This window comes from Trachinotus anak, unplaced genomic scaffold (genome assembly GCF_046630095.1).
Source record: "Trachinotus anak isolate AG129_WGS33_773 ecotype Australia unplaced genomic scaffold, CSIRO_AGI_Tana_v1 ptg000019l, whole genome shotgun sequence".
Lineage (NCBI taxonomy): Eukaryota > Metazoa > Chordata > Actinopteri > Carangiformes > Carangidae > Trachinotus > Trachinotus anak.
The window spans coordinates 13844334-13868264 of NW_027273870.1; the positions used below are offsets into that span (position 1 = coordinate 13844334).

The 23931-nt window shown below is 40.8% G+C and overlaps 1 protein-coding gene across 1 annotated transcript; it reads right to left on the reverse strand.

The window, feature by feature from the left end:
- Positions 1-454: 454 nt before the first annotated feature.
- LOC139636602 (dual specificity testis-specific protein kinase 2-like) lies at positions 455-19769 on the reverse strand. The gene is made up of 11 exons (XM_071504819.1): positions 19607-19769; positions 18201-19046; positions 12402-12523; positions 11298-11346; positions 8692-8838; positions 7466-7548; positions 6772-6862; positions 5337-5420; positions 3874-3960; positions 3592-3685; positions 455-2220 (listed from the first exon to the last, which is right to left on the reverse strand). Exons 2-11 carry the CDS (start codon positions 18405-18407, stop codon positions 1007-1009), a joined length of 2178 nt encoding a protein of 725 aa, XP_071360920.1. The 5' UTR covers positions 18408-19046; positions 19607-19769; the 3' UTR covers positions 455-1006.
- Positions 19770-23931: the final 4162 nt, after the last annotated feature.

Genomic DNA, 23931 nt, shown 5'->3' on the forward strand with positions numbered 1-23931 from the left:
CACACATTCTCTCTCTCATACACCCACATGCACACACACGTGCACACACGGACACACACACAGGTCAGCTGCTATAAAAATGTAAATAAATAAATGTAAATGTAAGTAAATCTTTATTAATTTTATAAATATTCCCCCTGTATCTAATGTTAATCAGTTAAATAGAATCAAAAACAGTGCACATGGTCGTGCACCTGCAGCCACACTGTGCTGGCAGAGGTAAACCACATTCACTCTGTCACCTTCTGTTCTCGCTATCAAGAACCTGGACTCAAATGGTGCAGAAGAGTCCGTCAGCAGAGACACAGCAGTTCTCATTTCTACCAAACTTCCTCCATGAATGGAGGGACCATGAATTACAACACACCACTCTTACCAAACAGCACTGTACAGATTAAAGGATAATCCCTGTTTATTAGGTATATTAGTTATGATAAACTTATTATTGTAGCTATGGCCAGTATTTGTATTCATAATGGTGACACTGTTTTGAACTAGAATATATGAAATCTGACAAGGTGAGAAAGATGAGCAGTCAGACCACCACCCAAAAAACATCTGTTATAATCTGTTGCTCCATCTGGGTACAATGTTCTTGGCCATAACTACAAAAATGAAGTTATAATAAACCGGAAGTAAACTTTAATTCAGCCACTCATCAGCCTGCAGGACTGAAGCCAGCACAGTGGAGTGCAGATTGAGTTGGGTTTTATTTGGCTCGGCAGAGACGGGGCTTGTCACTGTAGCTCAGACCAGCTGCTCTGTGTGGGTCAGCGCCTTCCCAGCAGCAGTAATGTGTAGTTGACCCTGACTGTGTCCGATTTACAGTGAAGCTCAGACCCCTTCGTCTGACCCCCGCCTGGTTCAGCTGTGGTCTCCCTGTTTAATCCTCCAGGAGGCACTCAACATGTTTCTAATTTTTCTGTGACAGCGCAGAATTAACTACACATCCCAGAGACCGGGGTCAGTATTAGTTTGTTCAAAACCAGTCCCCCTCTGAGCAGGTTTATGTCTGGGCCTCTGGCAGGGACCGGCCAGGCTCACATGGCACTGAGGGCCCAGCCCCTAGAAGACCATTAGTGCCGCGGCACAGCAGAGCTTTGGTTGCTGTGGCAGCCGCTGCTGACGACGAAGTGCTGCCACCAGTTATGGTACCATTCAGGTTGCGGTAGGGCCGCTGCCGTGGTAACGAGGCCCTTCGGCGTGGGGCAGGCACGGCAGCTGAACCGCGGAGGCACACTGAGGGGAAACTCAGACCTACCAGACAGCACCCTGGACAGGAAATGACCTCATCCTGTTCAGAGGGGCCGCTCGGGTCAGAGGACAGGACCTGTGCTCCGCTGTAACCATTAGCCTGCACTCCTCCGCCCCACTGCACCTGCTGGCCAATCACAAGAGCTGAGCCATTGTTGTTGTCCAGTCGCGGCAGAGGAGGTGAGGAGCGCGGTCCATTGCAGACAGGCAGTCGCCAGCCATTGGTCCGTAAAGAGGAGGCAGAGGAGGAGGAGGTGAGCAGGGGTCTTCCAGGTGTGTAGTCCAGGCCTCCCTCTGCTGGCTCTGGAGACTTGGTGCAGTCCATGGGTTCTGTTAGACTCACACTCTCCTCTTCCTCCTCATCTTCCTCCTCTAACCGCTCCAGAGACACCATCTCCAGCTCAACAGGAAGTCCAGAATCCTCTCCTGTTCCCCCCATCTCCTTTAAAGGCTCTCTTTTCTCAGTTACCTCGACCTGCAGGCTTTCACCCACCTTCTCTGACAGCTCTGTCTTCTTCCTCTTGTCCTCCTCATCCTCTGCCCCTCTGATGTCCTTGTCCATTTCCACCTCTTTCCCCTCCACATCTCTTGGTGAGGCTACAGTCCTGCTGAGCTCTGGGGTGCAGGGGAGCGACTGGCACCTCCTCTGCGGTGGTCGCATCCCCTGCGTCCCTCTGAGAAGGTGCGGGGAGGCGCATGGGTCGCGCAGCGCTGGGAGTGTGAAGGTAAGGGAGATGACGGACTTGCTGGGCGTGTCTAAGAGTTTACACCGTCCCCCGTTCAGGTCCTGTCTGAGAGAGAAGGGGTTCACCCTCGCGGGGGTGCCCAGGAGAGGAGGGGTCAGGGCTGCCGGGGGTAACATGTCTGACTGGCTCCTTGCCAAGCCTTGCCGTTGCTGGCTGCGGTCAGTGTGGTGACAAGGAGAGCTGCGGCGCCGGTAGGGGCTGACCTCCACCGCCGCAGGCTCTGAGGAGGAGGAAGAAGGAGGAAGCGGTGGAGGTTAGAAACTGACAGAAAATACAAGTGACACATATGTGTTGGATTACAACACTATGGACTCTTTATTTGGGTTTTTAAAAAAAATCTTCTGTGGTATTACAGGCATTAGATGGTAGAGCAACAATTCTCTTTAAAACACAATGTCAAACTATCCAGAGCTGAAAATAATGCCTGGTTTTAATTGTGTGTTTTTTGTCAGTGCTTACTTTCACAAACTGCTAAATGACAAGTAAAAAATCTTAGCAGGTTCCTGCAGGTTTGTTTACTGGTCAATGAAAGAAGAATCCCAGGGAAACCAGGATCTCTCTCTCTCTCTCTCTCTCTCTCTCTCTCTCTCTCTCTCTCTCTCTCTCTCTCTCTCTCTCTCTCTCTCTCTCTCTCTCTCTCTCTCTCTCTCTCTCTCTCTCTCTCTCTCTCTCTCTCTCTCTCTCTCTCTCTCTCTCTCTCTCTCTCTCTCTCTCTCTCTCTCTCTCTCTCTCTCTCTCTCTCTCTCTCTCTCTCGAGGAGGAAAGCCAGAGATACGCACACACTCACCTCCATACAGTGCTGCAGGATAATCTTCCTCTAATGAACACCACTTTGTGATGTTTGAAGCCTAACTACAATCAGCAGAAGTAAAAAGCTAATGTGAGACTATAAACCAACCTCTTCTACAAAAGCCTTTCCTCTTACAAAGTTAGTAACAGTTTGTAAGAGCACGAGTATAAACACAATGAGGCTGTAAAGGTGCACTTGGGAGGAGATCTTTTTTCATGTTCGGACTGATGACGTTTAACGTCCCCAACAACCTCTGTTGTCTCATTTAGAAACTTGTTAGCAACCAGCCTTTTTTAACAGACGGAAAAGCTTCAAGAAATCAGGACTGGGGTATTTACTGACAGATTTTATATCAGAGAAAACATGTAAATGTCTTGAGCTTGTGTTAAACACAGACCTATTGTCAGTCATCAACCATAAGCATAAGACTTCAGGACGAGGGAACAGGAAGTGATAAAATGCCACAAATTTCCAGGTTTTAGGACTCAGTCCTGCAGTATCATTCCTACTCAGTGTACAAGTAGCAGTTAACTTGACTGAGATGGTGACAGACCAGTCAGTCTGCTGATGTTGTGAGCACCAGCTCACATTATGAGCTATCACTATGTTAGCCTGAACAAGCTAACGACAGCCTAAACAAGCAAACGTTACCCTAAACAAGCCAACTTCTGCAAACTCTCATGTCCAACATGGTATGGTATGTGATCTCGTGTAACTTATACTGAGCTCCACTCCACAACAACTAATGACACTGTTGCTGTAACATTTCTAAAAACCTGTTAATTTGATCCTTCGACTCACCGAGTGCAATGGGCTTCTCTCTGTCTTCTTCTGTCGCCATGCCCTCCAGTGAGAAGACTATGTCAGTGAATGTGGGACGCCTCTCTGCACTCATCTGAAAAGCATCCACATATATGTGAGATGATGATGATGATGATGATGATGATGATGATGATGATGATGGTGGAGTATCTGATTAGTAGAAGTGTCATTCATTTAGAGACCTGCTGTCAACAAAGGATCAGAGAGGAACAACAGACTATGAGTGGGAATGAAACAGAAAACATTTGTGTGTGAACTTACATTACAGCAGGTGACAGCGAGGCTGAAGAATGCAGATGGACAATCCCCAACCATGTTCTCAAATGCATCCACATCCAGACCAAAGTCCTACACACAAACACACACACACACACACACACACACAGGAAGCAACGTTTATTTATATACACTTTTCATAGACACTAGTCACTAAGTGCTTCACAATCAAGTGAATAAAGATCTAATGAATTTATTAAAATCAAAATACATCAAATTAAAGCAAAGGCAAAAACACCACATAAAATATACATAAAAAACAGATATAGGACAAAAGTTAAAGCATTAAGTATCACATGACAGTCTGAATAGATGCTTTCAGTTGCTTTTTAAAAGAGTCCACAGAGTCCAGGAACCTTAAATTTAGTGGAAGACTATTCCAGAGATATGGAGCTGTTGACTGGAAGGTGCAATCAGCAATCAGAGTCTTAAAGCATGTTCATGGTACGCTTAGAGGATCCAAGTGGAAACCCCAGTGAAGTCACCCACTGGTTTTTGAAATGCAGTTTTGAAGTAAGAAGTAAGTAAGGAAGAAATACAGTCTGTCAATCACATGGTAGACCCGCCTTATTGCATACCCTGCTTAGTCTATTTTCCTCTAAATGGGACCATAATTTAAAAAAATTAACATCATGTATTGAGGAAGACTTGAACCTAGTGACTGAGACCATAAACTCAGAAGTAGAGACATTTTCACATAGACTTCAATACAATCAAACTTCTTTTCGCAAGCAGCGGAGTTGCCCCCTGGTCATTAGACAGAACGCAGCTGTAAGGCACTCTAGCATTGGTTGCACTTTTCAGACCCGGAGTCTACATCCATTTTTATATACAGTTAATGAGAGGACCTAAGAGCTCAGCCTGGCCAAGTGAGTGCTAAAATTTTTTAATGGATTCTAAAATTGACGGGAAGCCAGCGCAGAGATGTTAAAATAGGCGTTATATGTGACCATCTGTTTGATTGTGTTTAAAGTCTGGCAGCAGCATTTTGGACAGTTTGTAGGCGCTGTGGGGAAGTTTGTATAGAGAGAGTAGAAAAAGAGAGTCACAATAATCTAATCACAATGAGATAAAAGTGTTTTAACATCTCCATTTCATGCTGTGCTACCTCAGATCTAAGGTTCTTAGGTGGAAGGAACAAGACCTAGTCAGTGTCCTAATATGTACATCAAATATACACAAACATACACACACACACATACATGCGCACAAGTGTTTCAGTAATTAGTGTAAAACCTCGACTCCTTCATGCCTCATCTGCTACAAATGTGAAATCACAAAGTATGAGGCTGCAAATAAAGCTCATATAATTATCATTAGATTTACACTGTGCGCGCGCACACACACACACACACACACACACACACACACACACACACACACACACACACACACACACACACACACACACACACACACACACACAGCAACCCACTGCAGACTCCTACCTCTGTCCGCGGTAGGAAATCAGGATCAGCTTCGATCCGGGCGATGATTTCACAGAGAATAATGCCGAACGCAAACACATCCACCTGAGCAGAGAGAGGGAGACGGTCAGCTCTGACCATGACGATTGGTACCAGTCCTATCAGCTGTGGGTTAAAGCTGCTAGTGTTTGTCAGTTCATTAGAAATGTATAAAACTCTAGATAAAGTCTTTTTCTTTCTGTAAATGGTGTAATTTTGAGGACAAACTACTTCCATCAAATCAAAAAGCTCAGCTCCACATTCTTTGGTTTGTACTGATGAATGATGCAACTTTGCTGCAGACCTATAACCTATAGATTATTGAGAATTTTTCAATTTGGATGAACCATTTATATTTTAATTGGCGCTGCTCTTCTAGCCTTTACAGCTCTGGTCATGCGACGCTACACAGCCAACCATTACGACTCAAGTCTGTCAGTGAGATACACACCATGAGAGACAACACTGGAGAAGTGAGAAGAATGTGAGTGGATAGAAGGGGGATGTGTTAAAGCTGTTCAGCTGTTAAGGTGTGAGTTGAGAATGAACAACAAAGAAGAAAAAACAGAAAGTCAAGGTACTCTTTTTATTTCATTATATGAAATGAAGCACTTTATCATAATTTTTCAAAAGCGCTCTGTCAATTAGTTATTACTAATTACAGCTGTTATTGAAAAAATTGAAATTGTAAAAGAACATGTAGGCTAGTTATTATTATATGGGATGTGATTAAGTATTTGTTAAAAAAAGTTTTGGCTTCCAAAGCAGAGAGAATTTAAAACCTGATAAGGTGTATCTGACCAACTTGTATTCATAATAATGGGAAATTGTTTTTCTACTAAAAGACATGAGAGGGATTCGTTTTTATTTATTTTAGTTATCTTCACAGTGTCTCCTCATGTTATTCCTCATGAGTTTAAACTCCTCAGCAATGTCAGGGATCCTGTTAAAGAGACAGAAGCTGGAACTGTAATTATTATATTTTGAACCAGAGTGAACACAGGGAAAGTCTGGGAGTCTGTAACAGTATCTATTTCATTCCTTTTGTCCCTGTCAGGCTCCTGTACTGATCAGATTGGTCAGCAGTTTTGATCTTATCCTCTGAAGTTAACTTGCTCTTGTAGTGCAGTGGTTACGATGGTGATCTACCCCAGTTACCATGGCAATCTATTCCAGTTAAAAGTGGCTTCATGATACCAGAAAGAGTTAGGCCCAATCAGAGCTGGCTAGCCCTCTAATCTGACCCTGGTGTTTAGTTCTGGTTTCACCACTGAATCTAGACGAGTTACACGTCATCGTCAGGAATGTAACAGATGAGTTTGCTAACAGTAGCAGATTGAGTGCTATATCACAAGTTACATAGTGTTGCTTTAATACTGCACCGTGCTGGATGAAAATAAAGACAAAGCACATTTACCTTCTCATTGTATAGCTCCCCCCTCAGGACCTCGGGGGCCATCCAGTACGGGGAGCCCACGATAGCCAGAGGCTGCTTCTCCACACCATCACTGCAAAGACACCAAGATGATGAATGAAGCAATGATCCAGCAGCAGCAGCAGCAGCTCTGCAGCACGTCTCTGTTGTTCACACTGTGATTATTTTAGATGATTTGTTGTTGTATTGGATGAAATTATACTGTTTTTTTTTTTTACAAGCACAGGGAACAAAATCACAGGAATACATGAGACAATAATTAAGTCAAAATTGTGGAATTATTAAGAAGTTAAAGTAAACCACAAACTATTGAAAACTATTGAATGCATTCATAACTGGTTTTGGATGAAAATCTGGTTCTGCCCAAGGACTAAATTATTGAAATATAGAAACAAAACTGAGACTGAGATGATTTAATCAGGGACCTTTATTGACAGAGACTTTACTGATTTTAACAAATCTTACACATTAAGTTCGTCACTTAATACCTGAATCACACAAGATCTCCTGTTGACGGATGATTAACAATCACTCATAAATCAAACAGTCTCTGCTAACTGTGGTGACACACACTGACAGAGTGACATCAGAGTGACATCAGACTTTTCTCCTGAATGCAGCTCTCTCATTGGGGGCTTGTTAGAAGAGGGCACCAGAGGAAGAGAAATCAACTGACCTGTAATCTGGGATCTTCTCTGCCAGGCCGAAGTCTCCCACCACAGCAGTGAACATGCCGTTATCACAGCGGACCAGACAGTTCTGCACAGGAGATTAGTCAGTAGCTCAGAGGTACAGACAGATGCTGGTTAAACTGGGCTGATTTGGTTCTTCCCTACATTTTGCCGGCCCACACGAAGTGGAGGAAATGTCTCATTTTCTCTTAACTGTCTCCAACTTGGCTGCTCTAAAAAACCATGAGTACATTGTCAAAAGAATGATGAGGTGATCACAGTCTCACAGTCTGTTCATATATACTGATTCATGTGCAGGAAATAGCGTACACATGTTTTTTGTGTATATGCATCATTTACGCATCTGGCCCATTGAAGTCCAGGTGGGGAAACTAATGCTGGAATTTGAAGACTTCTCAGATTTGCACTTCATAACAGTCTGACAGAGAATTTCACAGCTCTGGAAAGTTATTTTGTCACAAAGTAATTGACCAGGATCACGCGTTTGCTTGGATTTGATTGGCCACTACCGGGCCTGGCTGGATGACTTAGGTCTGTGATGCAGCATAAGTTTTTTGCATACATAGTTATGTCTCATTCATCATTATCAAACATCAGGATGATCAATGATTAATTTATAGTGACAGATGTTACAAAGTGTTTCACAGTTGAGATAAAATTCATTGATGAGGAAATAATGACACAAACATAAATAAAAGAATGATATACAGTTCCTCTCTCAACAGGAGATATTGTAAATTAAACTTATAATGTGTGTCTTTGTCGATTTCAAAAATAACAACACAAACAGGAAAACTATGGGTAACTGCATCTGTATGGTTTCTGTGCATACGCAGCATTTCTACATCAGACCCTGGGGCTACTGAGGTTTGAAAGTAGGTCTCCTGTACATACAGTGTACAAGTGGGTTGAGCCATTCCAGGATCATTATCATAGGAAATGACATAAACTTTAAGAAAACACTTGTCAGGTTGTTTCCTGTCATTCATTTACTTTGTGCCTCTTCTTTGCTACTCTGATGAAAGGTTTTCACATATCACCAGACAACAGCCACAGATGCAGGCAACTCTACTGTAGAACTTCCGTTTTTTTCTGTATTTCTACTTTAGTTACTCAGCTTTTGTAAATTCTTAACTATGAACAGTTTTAGTTAATGATCCTTGCTGTATAATATAACACAAACGTGTCAGTGTCCCCCTATATGCCATACCTTAGAGGTGAGGTCTCTGTGGAATATGCCCTTGCTGTGCAGGTACTGCAGCCCCCGGGCGATGTCCAGAGAAAGACCGATTCTGACGCCCCACGACAGGTGCAGATCACTGTCCAGCAGCTGCTCCAGGTTACCTCCATTTATATACTACAGACACAAGATGCAGTCATTACTGTTGGCAGGACACAAACACAGGTTTTTGGGTAAAGTTGAAAAATGGATTTCTGATTATAAATCATTTTTTTTATAGCTGCCCTTTAAACATATTGTTCGGTGATTTAAGGGATGGTGTAGAAGGAGAAGACCACTTAAGGCTGATAAAAATCAATAATGTATTTCTCTATGCAAGGGTATATGTTTGCAAGCTGAAATGTGTCTGGATATGTACTCTTTGATGCAATAACACTCTTAAGATACAAAGCAAAGCTTTCTTCTTCCTTTTCTTTTATTTTTTTCATTTATTTCATTTATTATTTATTTATTCGTCTTATTTGTTCTCTTCTAATTTTTGATATAATTTTTTTGTATTGTTACTCTAATTTTATATGTAGCCCTTGAAATAAATAAATAAATGAAGACAGCTTATGATGCTACCCACTCCCAGGTGATACAGTTTTACACTGTAGGGTTTGTTTATTAATCTGATGCATGTTATATTTTGTTTTTGTCATTTTATTTAACCATGGTGACAACTGGACACTTTGCTACGCCCCAATTCAGGGGCCGCATCCTTCAGAGGCTGCATTTGAAGACTGCTGGCTTCACAGCGGTGTGACTAGTCTGTCTAGTCAAAGGCTCCTTCAGATACATTCTCCTTTTCTTGGACAACAAAGGCTCCAACAGGTGGATCCTTCATGGCCCAAAATATCCCAAGATTCATCGTGCGCCAGTTATGAAAATAATATGGCAGCAAACAACACTGAAAGAAAGCCTGAGGATTTTCAATGTAAGTATTGGGTTCCAGCTCAGTTCAACAGCTAAGAGTACAACTGTTAATACCAAGGGCCTTAAAAGTTTTTGTGACAGAAAGTTACGTGCTGTCAAGGTTGCTAGGCAGGAGCCATGCTTTGCGACGTAACAGTAAGGGAGTGCACAGCTGGTGATGCAAAGAACAAAATCCACCATGGACCTGTCTATCTTATTTTGGTTCGGCTTTTGCAGTCTATGACGGCTACAAAGGACCACACCTTCACAGACTGGGTCCTCTAGAGGATGCGGTCCCTGAACTGGGACAGAGCTGATGAAAACATCAGTTTGGAACAGTCTGTCTGTTAAACTACCTGGTATACCATCATTTGAAGCAGATACAGTGGCAGGAAAAAGTCAGTGAACCCTTTGGAATTTAGGTGTAAGTATGAATAAATACAATCTATATTAACCAATAACAAAAATCATTGTGTTGTTCTTGTTCACATTGAAAACATCATTCAAACATTCACAGTGTAGCTGAACACAGTTTGTGAAGCCTTTGACTACTGACAAGTCCAGCTGAGATGTCTGAGATGTCTCCAACATCACATCTCTGTTCATGAGTCTACCACACACATCATGGAGCATGAAGTCCTGTTGCCATGGACACCACAGAGGAAGCTGCTGCATCACTGAACATGTCTGAAGGACTGAACAGTGGACTAAACATGCAGCTCTATGTGCGGTGTAAAAAGGGCTCTGCACACCAACATTAAACATCCTCCCACAAGTGGAGCAGGTGGAGGAGCCTCAGGATCTGGACCTGGACAGCTTCACATCATGGTTTATCAAGGACTCTTCAGGATCATGTCAGGGTGTCTGTCCACCTGCTGAAGCTCAGGAGAAGCTGCTGATGCTGCAGGATAATGACCCTGAACATCAGAGTGAATCCACCTCCTGAAGTGGTCCAGTGAGAGACCAGACCTGAATCCATTAGAGCTGCTGTAGACTCAACTCAGAGATCCACTCACACCAGACATCGGGAGAGTCTGTTTGAGTTGAAGCAGCTCTGTAAGAAAAATGGTCCAAACTTCCTTCTGAACACTGAGCACCTCTGATCAGCAGCTCCTGAAGAGATGGTTTCAGGTTCAAGAGTTATTAAATCCAAGCTTCACAGTGCTGTTTCCAGCAGCACTGTGGAGGTTTAATGACTGGTTTGTGTGACTTGATCTTGTGTGACTCAGATGGAGATCAGGTTACGGTTTATGACCAGTTAATGCAGAAAAGTATTTATTTTTCTTTTTTTTCTTTTTTCAAAAACTGTATTGTAACTGTTTTGCTGCTATCTTGGCCAGGTCTCCCTTGTAAAAGAGATTGGTGATCTCAATGGGACAAACCTGGTTAAATAAAGGTTAAATAAAAAATAAATAAATAAAAGAGGTCAATCTAAAAGGTTCACATTGTTTTCCTCTCCACTGTAAATATTGATATTTGCTTTTATTTTATTTATTAAAACTACTAAATTACTTTGCCGTGAGGTTTTTTAGTTATTTCATCCATCACTTGTCAATAATCACAGATGCACAAACAAACTTATGTATAAAGAAAGAAATGAGGATGAAAAAGGTAGAGATAAAACACTTCAGATATCTCAAGAAGCTAAGGAAACATTAAGTAAAACATGGAGAACATTTTACCTCAGTCAGAGCGTGGAGTTGACCTTCATGCACACAAACTCCCAGAAACCTGAGAGGTGAAGAAAATTAAAAATACTGTTGATCATATTTTAGATTTTAGAAACAATCATTTTTCCACATTCTCCTTCTCATTATCACAGCTGACATTTCAAATCCCCTACATGCTGTTATATAAACTGTCATAGTCTGACCTGGGTGATATAATACTTTTAAAATGTGTTCATCTGGAGCCACATTCAAGCTTACGATTCGGTCAAACAGCATGACCTCGACAGCTGCTAAGACACTGCACAAACTCTAAAGACTGATTAAAATACACACAGGAGCAGGAAGAGCACTCAGATATTTTCTACATTTTTCATTTATTTATTTATCAGCGACACACAGATGTTCAGACTCTGCCTTCACACTGAGGGTATACAAAGTGATCAGACCCCTTCACTTTGTGCACACATGCAGTATAAACTGTGGGACCTTAAATACACAGGTGTTTTCCTTTCTAAACTCAGTCAAATCAATTCAGTTTGTCACAGGTGGACTCAGGTCAAGTTCTAGACTCATCTCAAGGATGATTAAAGCATCCAGGAAGCAGCTAACCAGAGTATGGAGCCACAACAAAGAGTCTGGAGACTTTTGTATATCAGAGATTTCAGTTTTTTGTTTTTAATAAATTTTCTAAAAACATGTTTTCACTTTGTCATTATTGATTTTTGAGTATAGACTGAAGGCAAAAATGGCAACTTTATCCATTTAAAAATCAAAGCTACAATAAAAAAAAAAGGGCAACAAGTGACGGGGCGGATTTCTGTCATCGATGCTTCTCCTCGTCTTAACACATCCTTCATAGCATGTTGAAACTGATGAACTTGTTTTACATGAACAATACACTTGTGGAGACTGAAGCTGCTCTGCCACCGTTCACTATCTTCTACTTAACTTCATCTGTTACGATACAATCTGTTCATGTGTTGGCAAAAAAAAAAAAAAAAAAAAAAAAAAAAAAAAAGATTAATACATGTAAATTGCTTCATATCTTTACAAAACTTGGTAAAATAAAGGCATCACATATATTGGACGTGTTTCTGGATAAACATCAGTACCTACCTGAGTATATTGGGGTGGCAGAGCCTGTTCATGAGCTGAACTTCCCGTAGCATGTTAGCTTTGTTGCTAGCCAGCGTGTTCATCTTCAGTGCCATCACCTGCCCTGTGATTCGATGCTGCACCTGGAAAACAAGCAGAGAAGGTTCACAGTGAGATGCAATGCTTCATCTTGACAACAGTCAGAAGGTAGAGTTAAATATTGCTACATGACTCACACAGCAAAGGTAAAAGCACATTTATGCCTTTCAGGTCCTTTGGTCATTTCAGTATTAGTTCTATATGCTGCTCTGGCTCTTTCTGTTACCCTCTCCTACCTTGGTTGCTTGGCTGCCACCACACACTGATATATAAACAATACAACATGATGATGTCATCATAATAATCAGTGACAACCAGTAATTGCTAACACTGATTTTTTTCCAGGGTCAATAAAATCATATAATTTACCACACTGTATTGCATGATATAGAATATATGTATGTTGACCATCACACTCTGTGTGTAGGATCTGTTGATAACATTAGCATGGCAGGCTAACGGCAACATTAGCATAGCAAGCTAACAGTAACATTAGCATAGTAGGCATTGTAGCTGTTATTAATGATTTCTTTTGATTATTTTGAAATGCCAGGCTTGTTTTCACTGGGCTGGCTTCTGTGTTAATGAGGGTTAGACCTTCATACTGGACAAAGGACAATCAGTCACTCAGTCAGATGAGCTGAACATTTAAAGCTGCAGGTACAGTAAGTCTGGGCTCATGTGTGTGACTGGACCGGTCACTGACTGGTAATTTGTGCCTGCAAAGTTCAGCTAGTGTCTGTAGGTGCATACATTTGTGTCTGTGTGTTTGTGTGCGCGCGCGTGTGAGTATTAATAGCACAGCACTAATAGGCTTTCTGGATTTCCCATCACTCCTTCTGATCTGCACAAATCCACTGGGCCATTACTAAGGCCCCACCTAGCAGCTGACAGGCGGCACGCACGCACGCACGCGCACACACACATACACACACACACACACACACACAGCGTTAACAGGAAATTGGTGAGCGTTAAAAGTGACAATGAACCTAATAAACTAAATTCTGATCCGTTATTATTGATCATTCAATCAGTAGTGGTTCGGTACGGTGGCCCCTGAGGACAAAGCACATACAAGAGAGAAAGGACAATCATTAAGGGAAACACACTTCAAATGCAGAAACTCAACAAATACAAAAACACATGCAATAGGAATTAAATGAAATTGTATTTTAAAATAAAGCTAAATTTAATATGTAACATTGTCTCTGTTGAGTTTCAGTTATATATACAGCATGTAATTGTGTTAAAACATGATGATACTGAGACCAGATCTTACCTTCCAATAGAGGTTATTTTGCTTTGCAATATGCGAGTTTGTGTGCAAAAGTGTGCAGAAAATGAAGGGGTCTGAATACTTTCTGAAGTTGCTGTAACGCAGGGGTCAGCAAGTTAGTTTGGTCTCAGGGCAATTTTTTTCTAATCCATTAGATGGCGGGCCAGGATATAATTAGCCTAATCAAAGGCTAATTAAGAAACTGATTAATGAAAATTTAACTGGAATTTGCTTTGTTAATGTTCAATCAGTATTCCACTGTGTGAAATGAACTGATCAGATTAAATTAAGTAACAGCGTCTGCCACAAAAGTAAACTTAATGAGGATTTTAGCAAATGATCACAGGGCACAAACGAGCACTGTGGAGCATGGAGGTGTATTGTGTTGTTGTGGCTTCAGGAAAAATCTGTAGGTCAAACTGAATTTTTTTTTTTTTTTTTTTTAACTTCCTCCTCATTAACCCTTTCCTGACAGAGGAATCTGCATTACTAACGCCAGGCTGAGAAATGAAGCCACTTCACCATTCCTACAACTGAATATTAAATGTTGTTGTATTCCACCACAATGCTTCAAATCAGAACATGTGTAACTTTCCCCACACCATGCCTTTTTGCCAGCTGCACGTCTTGCTTGTCCCTGGGTTGATTTACCTAGCTATTTCAAATGAATACCTGTTAAACAGGTCGACACTTCACTCAGTCCTACCACAAGCACAACACAGAATATTAACAACGCTGGCTACAAATCGTACCACAGGAGGAGGAGGAGTCTCATACGTGACATAGACATAGATCACCATTAGTTTCACAGTTGGTGTCACAGCACTACTGAGAGCTAAATGCCAATGATTGCATGGAAACATTGTGGTGTGGACTGGGTTATGGTGCTGGAAATGTCTTACCTCAGGTTAGCTCTCTTATCTACAGTATTAGAGACAGAGAGGAGACTACACACCTGTAACAACTAAGACTCAAACACTGAGTTATTTCTGTGTGTGTGTGTGTGTGTGTGTGTGTATGTGTGTGTGTAAATCTTTGCCTATTTCAGATAAGAGTGGAAGCATTTGCTCCGGAATCCACTTTATATGAGCCCTCGCCCTGAGCAAACACTGCAACAACAGCTACAACTTCACACGGTCGCGACTGGAACATGTGAATCCTGTGTGGAGTCTTGAGTTGATGGTCAGGAGGCGATTTACATACATAAAGGTTACCCAGGAGGAAAACCTAGGATGTCCACACACACAGTAATCTGCTTAGTCTGGACAGTGGGAACTGTTGTCCAACCTGCCTGTCACCTCACATGCACAAAGAGACAACACGCATGCATGCACACACACACACACACTCTCTGTGCAAAGCACACGCTACACACACCAAACATAGGGCTCGACATAAAAGCTTATCCAGTTGTCCAGGGAAATGTGTACACCCTAATAAGTAAAAACTCTACGGCTGCCACTAATAACTATTTTTCTATCAATCTACTGACTATTTTATCCAGTAGATAAATCAAAATGATTAATTTTCCTCTGGAAAACCTAATTTATACGCACTCAATCAACATAGAATAAGCCCAGATGTGGCCTAAACATTTGTTCAAACACTTATTCAGTGTAAATTCTAATGTAGCAGCTTCATGAGAGTATTTATCAGTTACAAGGACCAAAGATATTAAAAAGCTCTGTCTACTACTGAAGAAACCCCACTCACAAATGAAGCAATCCTTCACATGTTTGTGACTGATGTCATTGTGCGCCATAAAAAATAATAATCACAAAATAACACTGGTTAAACAAGACTGGAGTGAAGGGATTTGAACTGTGATTTTCTCATCCTCCTAAAGTCTGACACTAACCAGCTGTGGGGATGGGTATTGTTAGGATTTTATCTTTAGCTTGTCCATATACTTATTGATTTAACTCAGACTACTACTGCTTCTTTATTATTACTAAGGATTTTTTTTTAATGATCTATTTTCTTTTTAAAGAATAAATTCAGACCAGGATTAGAATTGATGTTTGTTGAGCAGGTGGTTTGAAGGTGACGATATGACGGTTCAGTTACTGTCTAATCAAAGTGATGGAGAACTCAACTCCATTACCAGCTTTCAGCACTTCACTGTCTCTGATTCTCTGTGTTACAGTGTTGAAATCTTTCATACTCAAAGCTCCGAGCAACAACACTTTGCTAATGGGTCCTGAATCATAGCATCATACTCTTCACTAATGTATCACCCTCATGTTTGTTTTATTCGTTTTATATGTACTGTATATTTCACTGTGCTGGTTTCCTCTATATGCAACAGTTGCATGCAGATAAATGTTGATGTGTGTGTTCATTAGTGGGCATATATATATATATATGTTCTACACATGTTCTATATATATATATATATATATATATATACACACAGTGCTTCTATTAGTTTGCTATCACTTTTGCGTAGTAGACTAATCAATACTTATGTAGAAAAACATGTTCACGTTCCTCAAAGTACACTAAGGCATCATCTGACTCCCTCGGATTAAACCTGAGTAATGGAGCTGTACTTTACCCATATGCTGATGTTTAGAGAGTACAATGTTGACAGTGTTCATGTTTTCTTACATTTGCTAATCAGCAGTAAACTTAAAGTACAGCTGAGACTGATGGGAATGCCAGTAACTTTGCAGGCATTTGTTTTAATTTTGACCTGATGATGGCGCTTGATCAAAGTCAGAGGATATTACAAAGTTATTACAATGATCCCAAGGGAGGCCTGAATGATGAATGAAAACTACCAGTTATCTAAAGACAATGTAAAGGTTTTTTACAAATTAGCTGCTCTGCCTCTCGAAGTTTGAAGCTGCTTAAAATCAACTGGACCTGATTTTTTTTGTGGAAGATGAATCAGAACTATGTTCTTCACAAAACATGTCATAAACACTTATTCAAATCTGGAAGACAGTCTGGAATTAATTTTACACTGCTTCACACCGACATTTTTATCTACGGTGATGACGTATCTACAGCTGCTGATTACGTAGGCGCAACATGATGATGTTCCTTCACACAACAACAGATGTTTGCACCTGCCATCATGTGTCCTGCAGCGATTAGGTTCAAAATAGATGTGTGCAAATTGTGTATTTAAGTGTATTTAGGAGCATTTGTGCCTGAATAAAAAGTATTACATTAACAGGATCACAATAACAATGACGATGATGCGATCACTATGCTGACACAATGTTGTCCATCAGAGCAAAGGGCCAAAACCACATCAAGAATTAAATAAGAAGCTGCTTTAGAGTGTGCACAACTGAAAACTTGATGCGGATCAGCTTGGAGGGGCCTTCAGGAGAGTGATTTGATCCCAGCCCTGCTGTGGACTGCTGGCTGAGCTCAAAGCAGTCAGATGACCTGCTTATAAAGGCTTCTGGACCAGTGAGATCTTTTTTGTCCACAGAGTGAGCAGACATTTTTTGCCGTCTAAAGGGAACTAGTTTTTTATAGAGGTTTTCATACTGTTGTATGGTTAATTAATTATTATATAGAATTTGAAGCAGGGATAATCAAAACCTAATTTACTTTCTCTATTTACTATCTCTATTTATGAGCAAATAAATGTAATCATTTGCTCATAAATATCTCCTCATGTCTCTTTATTAAGGAAAGACACATTATTTGATCGGAGTTATTTGTGTGCTTCTATATTTTTCAACTTAGGAGCACATGTGTTCCTTGGGGAAAAAAGTAAAGGTCAAGCTCTGGCAGTGACACTTCTAAACACAAAAATGACTTCCTTCTATAGTGTCTCTACCTGTGCTGTTTTGTTTCTACCTGCAGCAGTGATGTGATGATGTTTATGATGTTTACCTGTGCGCTGATGGCATTTCTCACCACATTGATGCTTCTGAGTAAATTCTGAAGCACATTTTTACCCCAGGATCCCAAAACAGCTAATATGATCGGTTCAGGAAAACTGTGATGGACATTCTTCTCTAAAAAAAAAAAAAGTTGTCAGCCTAATCCATCATTTATCATTTAGTTTGTTTGATTAGCAACCTGCTTGTCATAAACATTATCTGCTGACCATTAGGCTTTGAGAAAACTAATGGGATTGATACCTCTGACTGTGTGCTGCACATCTGATCAAAACTAAACATACCATGTTTTAGGCTTGTGTGATATTCAAAATTTAGTATCTCAATACAGTCCTGCCCAAATATCACAATATATGATATTATCACAGTTATATATCATATGAAATATCATAATATTTGATATTATAGAATAACGGCCCAAGTCTACCACTTATTCTAACAACTGAACTATAAGATAAACTGCATCATAACTTAAGGGTTGTGTTTTTCAAACTGCCTGACGATGTTGACCTCACACCGACTTCAACATTTTCACCATTTGAATTCGCAACCAAATGAACAGATGAGGTCACATACCTTGAAGACCTCAGAGAAGAAGCCTGAACCGATCTTCTCACAGAAGAAGTCATCGATGCGGGCCAGGCTGGACACGGCGCTCCTCAGGGCTCGGTACGAGGATGGGCGGATCCGGTTGGGTGCGTGGATACTGTGGAGCGGCGGCTCATCTGGACCACAGTGACCGTCCTCTGGATCGCAGAAGCAGCACTCAGCGTGGTAGTCCATCTTGCTGGCAGACCACCACGCTCCAGTTGCTCTGGAGCTCTTTCCCACAGGGGAACCCCAATGTCTGTTAAACTGCAGGAGTCCTGAGGCACAAGGTGATGGTGACTCCCACCATCATGATGTCAACGATCAAAATGTCTCCTGTGGGTTGTGTGGATGACCTAATGACCTAATAATATATCTACAATGCTGCAACTCTGTGATTGCATCTGCTTTCCAAGTTCCACTCTGATGAAGGCTGCAGCAGACCCCAGGTTACAACTCAAATAAATATTATCTATATATCTACTCCAGTCTGCTTAGGTCAGCATCCCAGTGAAGGACAGGGTCAACCACAGCTCCCGGGTTCATTCATCCACCAGCTCCTAATATGTTGATCTGGGCCTCACCCTGTCCTCTGACCTCTCCGGAAAGATGTTGAAGTCTCACTGATGAAAAGTTAGGTCACTCCAAATCTCCATGTCGCTGCCACGGCGGTTTGAAGAATTCCTGAGACCCCGCCTCACCGTGTCGGTGCGTGAGGGGGCCCGGTTCTCTCCGTCATCCCGTCAGTTTGGAGGCAGTGACGATGGATGCTGTAGCTGCACGGTACCGGGAGACAGTAGGAGGGCCGAGCAGCCAGCTGCCATACAAAGGTCCCTGTGTAAGAATATTGTGGAGATATAAGCACCAGTATATAGGTTTACAGCAGCCATAGGTTTATAATTGAATTAACAATGTTACCAAGGAAATATCACCACTATGTACAGACAGGACTCATATGCGCTGATTCTGTCGCATTTGCGGATTGAGCATCATCTGAATTCAGCCCTGGCCCTTCTCCTGGCCGCGGGTACATGTAGCCATGAGGCTAGTAGCCACAGGCAACCACCGCTCGCAGGGCGATAAGCCACAACCTCCACTGGATAACATCGACCTGCACCGCTCAACCGGGCTGTCGGGCTAACAAATAATTATAGGGCCAATTCAACCATGATTTTAATTTAATTTTTTTTTTTTTTTTTTTTTTTTACAACTGTATATTGTACATAATAATGTGACCGAGGCTAAATAAGCCGGAGAATGTAGCGCATCGAAATAACATATTTCTACTGGCAAATCTGGCTAAAAAAAAAAAAAAAAAAAAAAAGCCCTGGTTACTGTTAATAACGAGAGCTGTCAATGACAAGCGGGGTGCAGAGACAGAGTCGACGGCTTACCTCTCTCCTCACGTCGGTCAGGATGTTAATGCCGATGCGGTCCGACCGGTGGAGGGACACCAGTGCCAGAAATATCGCTCGGTAGCTCGGCGGCGTCTGCTGTTGATAATCCTGTCTGGATTCCTTCTTCACGAGCCGCTTAGCGGAGCGACCACCATAATGCCAAAGCTAGCGGGAGTGATGCAGAAGACTTCCTGTTTGAATTTTCATAATAAAGCCTTTCAACCTCAACGGCGTGTATAGCTGCACTTCACAGAAAATTGTTGTTTATCGGTTAAAAAGCGCAACCTTGAGTTCAAATAAAAGATCGTTTACATCACAGACAATATAGACGTATTACCTCGCTTACTGAACAAGTTCATGCTTCAGTTTCTTTTTAAAACAGGCATATATTTTTAATAATGATCAACACACAGAGGCTCAGTTATTACCCTGTAAGTAAAAAAAATTCAATTGTGTATGAATAAATGAACATTTTTAACACATTTGATGATGGCTATATGCATTTTCAACTTGTGACATATGTAATGTAATGTACAAGAGGTGATATAATGTATGAAATACATATAATTTACCAATAAGTTCAATCCACAACTTTATTTGACGAACATTTAGGTTTTTTCCCCTTATAACAGAGTATTTTTATTGTGTTAGATGAATTAATTTTTTTAATAAGCACAGATACATTAAATAGTTACAATAACATAAAATGATTCAGGTTATATTAGATGTAGGTCTGGTTTATTACAATACTAGCACAAGATATATAGTTTTTGAAATACACTTGTTAATTAGAAAATAATTTAACTTTTTAAATTATTATTGTTTCAGGTATGATTATCTACAGGGCCCAGTTTCCTACTTTCTCCTTTAACGTTTCATCCCTTTGACACTTTTATTCCGAAGACAAAGTCGTGAAACTTCCTGTGTGTTTTTCTCTAACTCGAGTTTGACACCTGGCGCACAGGCAGGGCTGAGTGAGCAGCTCTGATTGGAGCAGATGAAAAGGCAGAGTCAAACCCTGACAGCTGATCTGGAATCAGTTTCTCCGTCGAACAGCAGACCTGAAAGACCTGAGATTAACAAGGAAAACCGACACCGGACGAGCCGCTGAGCCGGAAGTAGAGCACTGGTATTGACACATATTTTGATAAATAAATAAATAAACCGGTAATTATATTAAAGAATAAAAGTAAAATGAAGCAGAGACATAATAATAATAATAATAATAATAACAACAACATGAGAATGTATTTAAGAGAATAATTTCAAAATAATTAAAAAAAAAAAAAAAGAACAGAAAAAGAAATATGGACCATCTTCATCTGATCTCCTCCCACTCCCCTTCCTCTTCCTGCTGTGTGCTACTGACATGCTTTTCCTGTTCACGTTAGAGGAAGTGATGAGGGAACTCTACCCACAAGAGACAAACCATCAAATACATGCAAGAAAAAAAATAATTAATCAAATGAATGCTTATTCTTCTCTACGTTTAAAATATGAAATGTGTACATAATGTTTGATATAGGGTTGTGGTATCTGAGGAAAATGCCACAATAACTAAATAATCACATTAATTAACAATTTAATTTTTTTTAATATAAAATAATCAAGTGTTAAAGTGAGGTAAACATTGTGTGATTTAAAGGCTGCAAGGATGACATCATGGCTTGGTTTCACCTGGAGTAGCAATAGTTCTCCATTTATATGACCTCACTATTTACATCACCATGTTGCTCATGATGGAGCATGCATGTGTAGATAAACTTTTGTGAACATAATAACCTACAAATGTAGGTGATGAGCTCATGAATCCAAAATCAACCCAGTATCATCACAGGGTGATGTCACTCCAGAGCAAATAGATGCTGCAATGAATGTACCATTGTTGCTACATGCTTGTGTTGCATTCAGGCAGGTAAGGAAATTGGCACAATCAATTCCCATTTATAGTCATCCACATTGTCATGATAGAGGTTTTCACTTGGTGATGATACGGCAAATGAAAAGAAGAAGGTTCTGGGTTCAAACCCTAAGCACGGGGCCTTTCTGTGTGGAGTTTGTATGTTCCCCCCATGTCTGCGTGGGTTCCCTCCGGGTACTCCGGCTTCTTCCCGCAGTCCAAAGACACGCACGTTAGGTTAATCGGTGACTCTAAATTGCCTGTAGATGTGAATGTGAGCTGTTTGTCTCTGTATGTCAGCCCTGTGATAGACTGGCAACCTGTCCAGGGCTGTTCATGTTCCTCAGTTTGACTTTGCGAGATAATAATTCAGAATTTTGACTTTGAAAATGTTATCATTTTTCATTTAGTTTAACAAAATCATCACAATACCAATCAATGATGGTCTGGATGCCACAGTCTATCTGAGTATTGTTGCCAACCATGTTCATGTTCATCCCAGAGTTCACCATCATTTAAATGCAGCTTGAATGTGCAGATGATTTCATATTGTCTTGTCGTGTCAGTTCCTGGTCCCATGTGTCTCCCGCTAGTTGACCATCCACACCTGATCCCAATCAACATACCCGCCCAAGGTGACTCCTGTCAGTCCACCCTGTATATACCTTACTCCTCCTGTTTCCTATGTTATTTTTCAGATTGTCTTTGTTCCACCTTGTGTGTATCACTTTCCAACAGTTTTGTTTTTTGGTTTTTGGACTTTTGCACGCTCGCTGCCTGTTTCAGACTCATTACTTGTGTATGAATACCAGTGTTTTTGAGTAAAGACACTCTTGAACACTTCCTGAACACTTTGAACTCTTGAACACTTCCTGGGTTTTTATGTGTTTCTATTTCTGAAGTGTTACAAGGCCAGAATCTAAAAATAAAGTTTCCAACATCTTTTGGAATAAATGCCAAAAGAATTGAGGCTGTTTTGAGAGCAAAAGAAGAAACCACCCAGTGTTAGTGTGGTGTTCCTAATAAAGTGCTCAGTGAATGTATGTGGTCCATGATGGAGAGAGCCTGAACAGAAAAACAGAGATGAGTCAATTTAGAGCAAGAAGAGGACACATGGTGAACAAGTCTCTGGCAGAGCTTAGATTTACCTGTGGTCCCTAAAGTGTAAGGGAATGTCCCTTGAGTAAGTATTTCTTCAGTGGTTTCAGTACTGTGAGTACTTGTACTTGTGAGTTTTGTGTGTCTTGTGTTTTCTGTGAAAATGGTATGGTTTTGTATTGTATTGCTGTCAAAAAATCTCCCAAAAGAAACATTTTTCTTGAGTCTATGAAGATTTGAACAAACACTAATAAAATCTCATCATCTCAATCTTCCCATTGAACTGGGACAGCAGCAGAATCTTCAAAACCTCTGCATTTAAAAGAAAAAGAAATAGTGGTGTGTGACATTGTGCCATAAAGTGTTATGCATTTCTTGCAAGAGAATACATTTATACATTTAATCCAATGAAGAATACATACCATGTCAAACAGTTTGCAGAGTTCCTGTAAATTAACCACCAAAATTAAATGAATAAAACAGCACAGTACAGAGAGCACAACCAGTAATGCTGCGCCAGCCACTGCCAGTAACAAGCTAACACACTAACAAAGACCATACACAAACAAAAGATGCTAACTATGCTTAACATTCTGTTGCAGATTTTGGTGAACAACAGAATCATCATCTAAGTCTGGGTCTGACTGAGTCTCTCTAATTTTTCCTCGAAAGCTAACATCTTGATACTCTGCTCTTTCACCTGTCAACCTATGCAAACAGCAGTGGTGGGCGGGTCTTGATGCTTGATCCAGAATTTCTCAATGAGGAAATAATCATAGAGCCGCTTTTACTATTTTATTTTATTTTATTTTTACTCTTTATGTGGTAAAACCATGCTAAACAAATCGTGTATTATATCAAAGTATTTTTGCATTCTTTAAATGTGTCTGGGGGGAAGGGCTGCAGTTACAATCTGTAGTTACACTTTGTATTTTTTTATCTATATCCGTTCTTTTTTAATACTGCTACCTTTTTTTTAGGTTCAGACAAACTGGAAGCTCCTCAGGCACCTAGCAGTGACCGGTTTTCTGATTTCTCTGTCCTGACCAATCAGCACTTGCTATAACCATACAGTCTATGGCTATAACACATTCGTCCTGATTGACCTCCCCACCTCTTTCCGGTCCTTTAAATGAGTGTTTCTGCATAATTTTGCCGACGGCAAACTGCAAAGCTGAACCAAGCTAACAAACATTTACAGTCGCACCATAGGAAGTACGGTCTTCCACTTCCAGATTAAAAGCAGATATGTGTTAATTTGTTGTGAGAAAACGCGCCCGTGGCTGTAAAGAACACAAACGTTTTTAAAATAGAGAAAAATAGA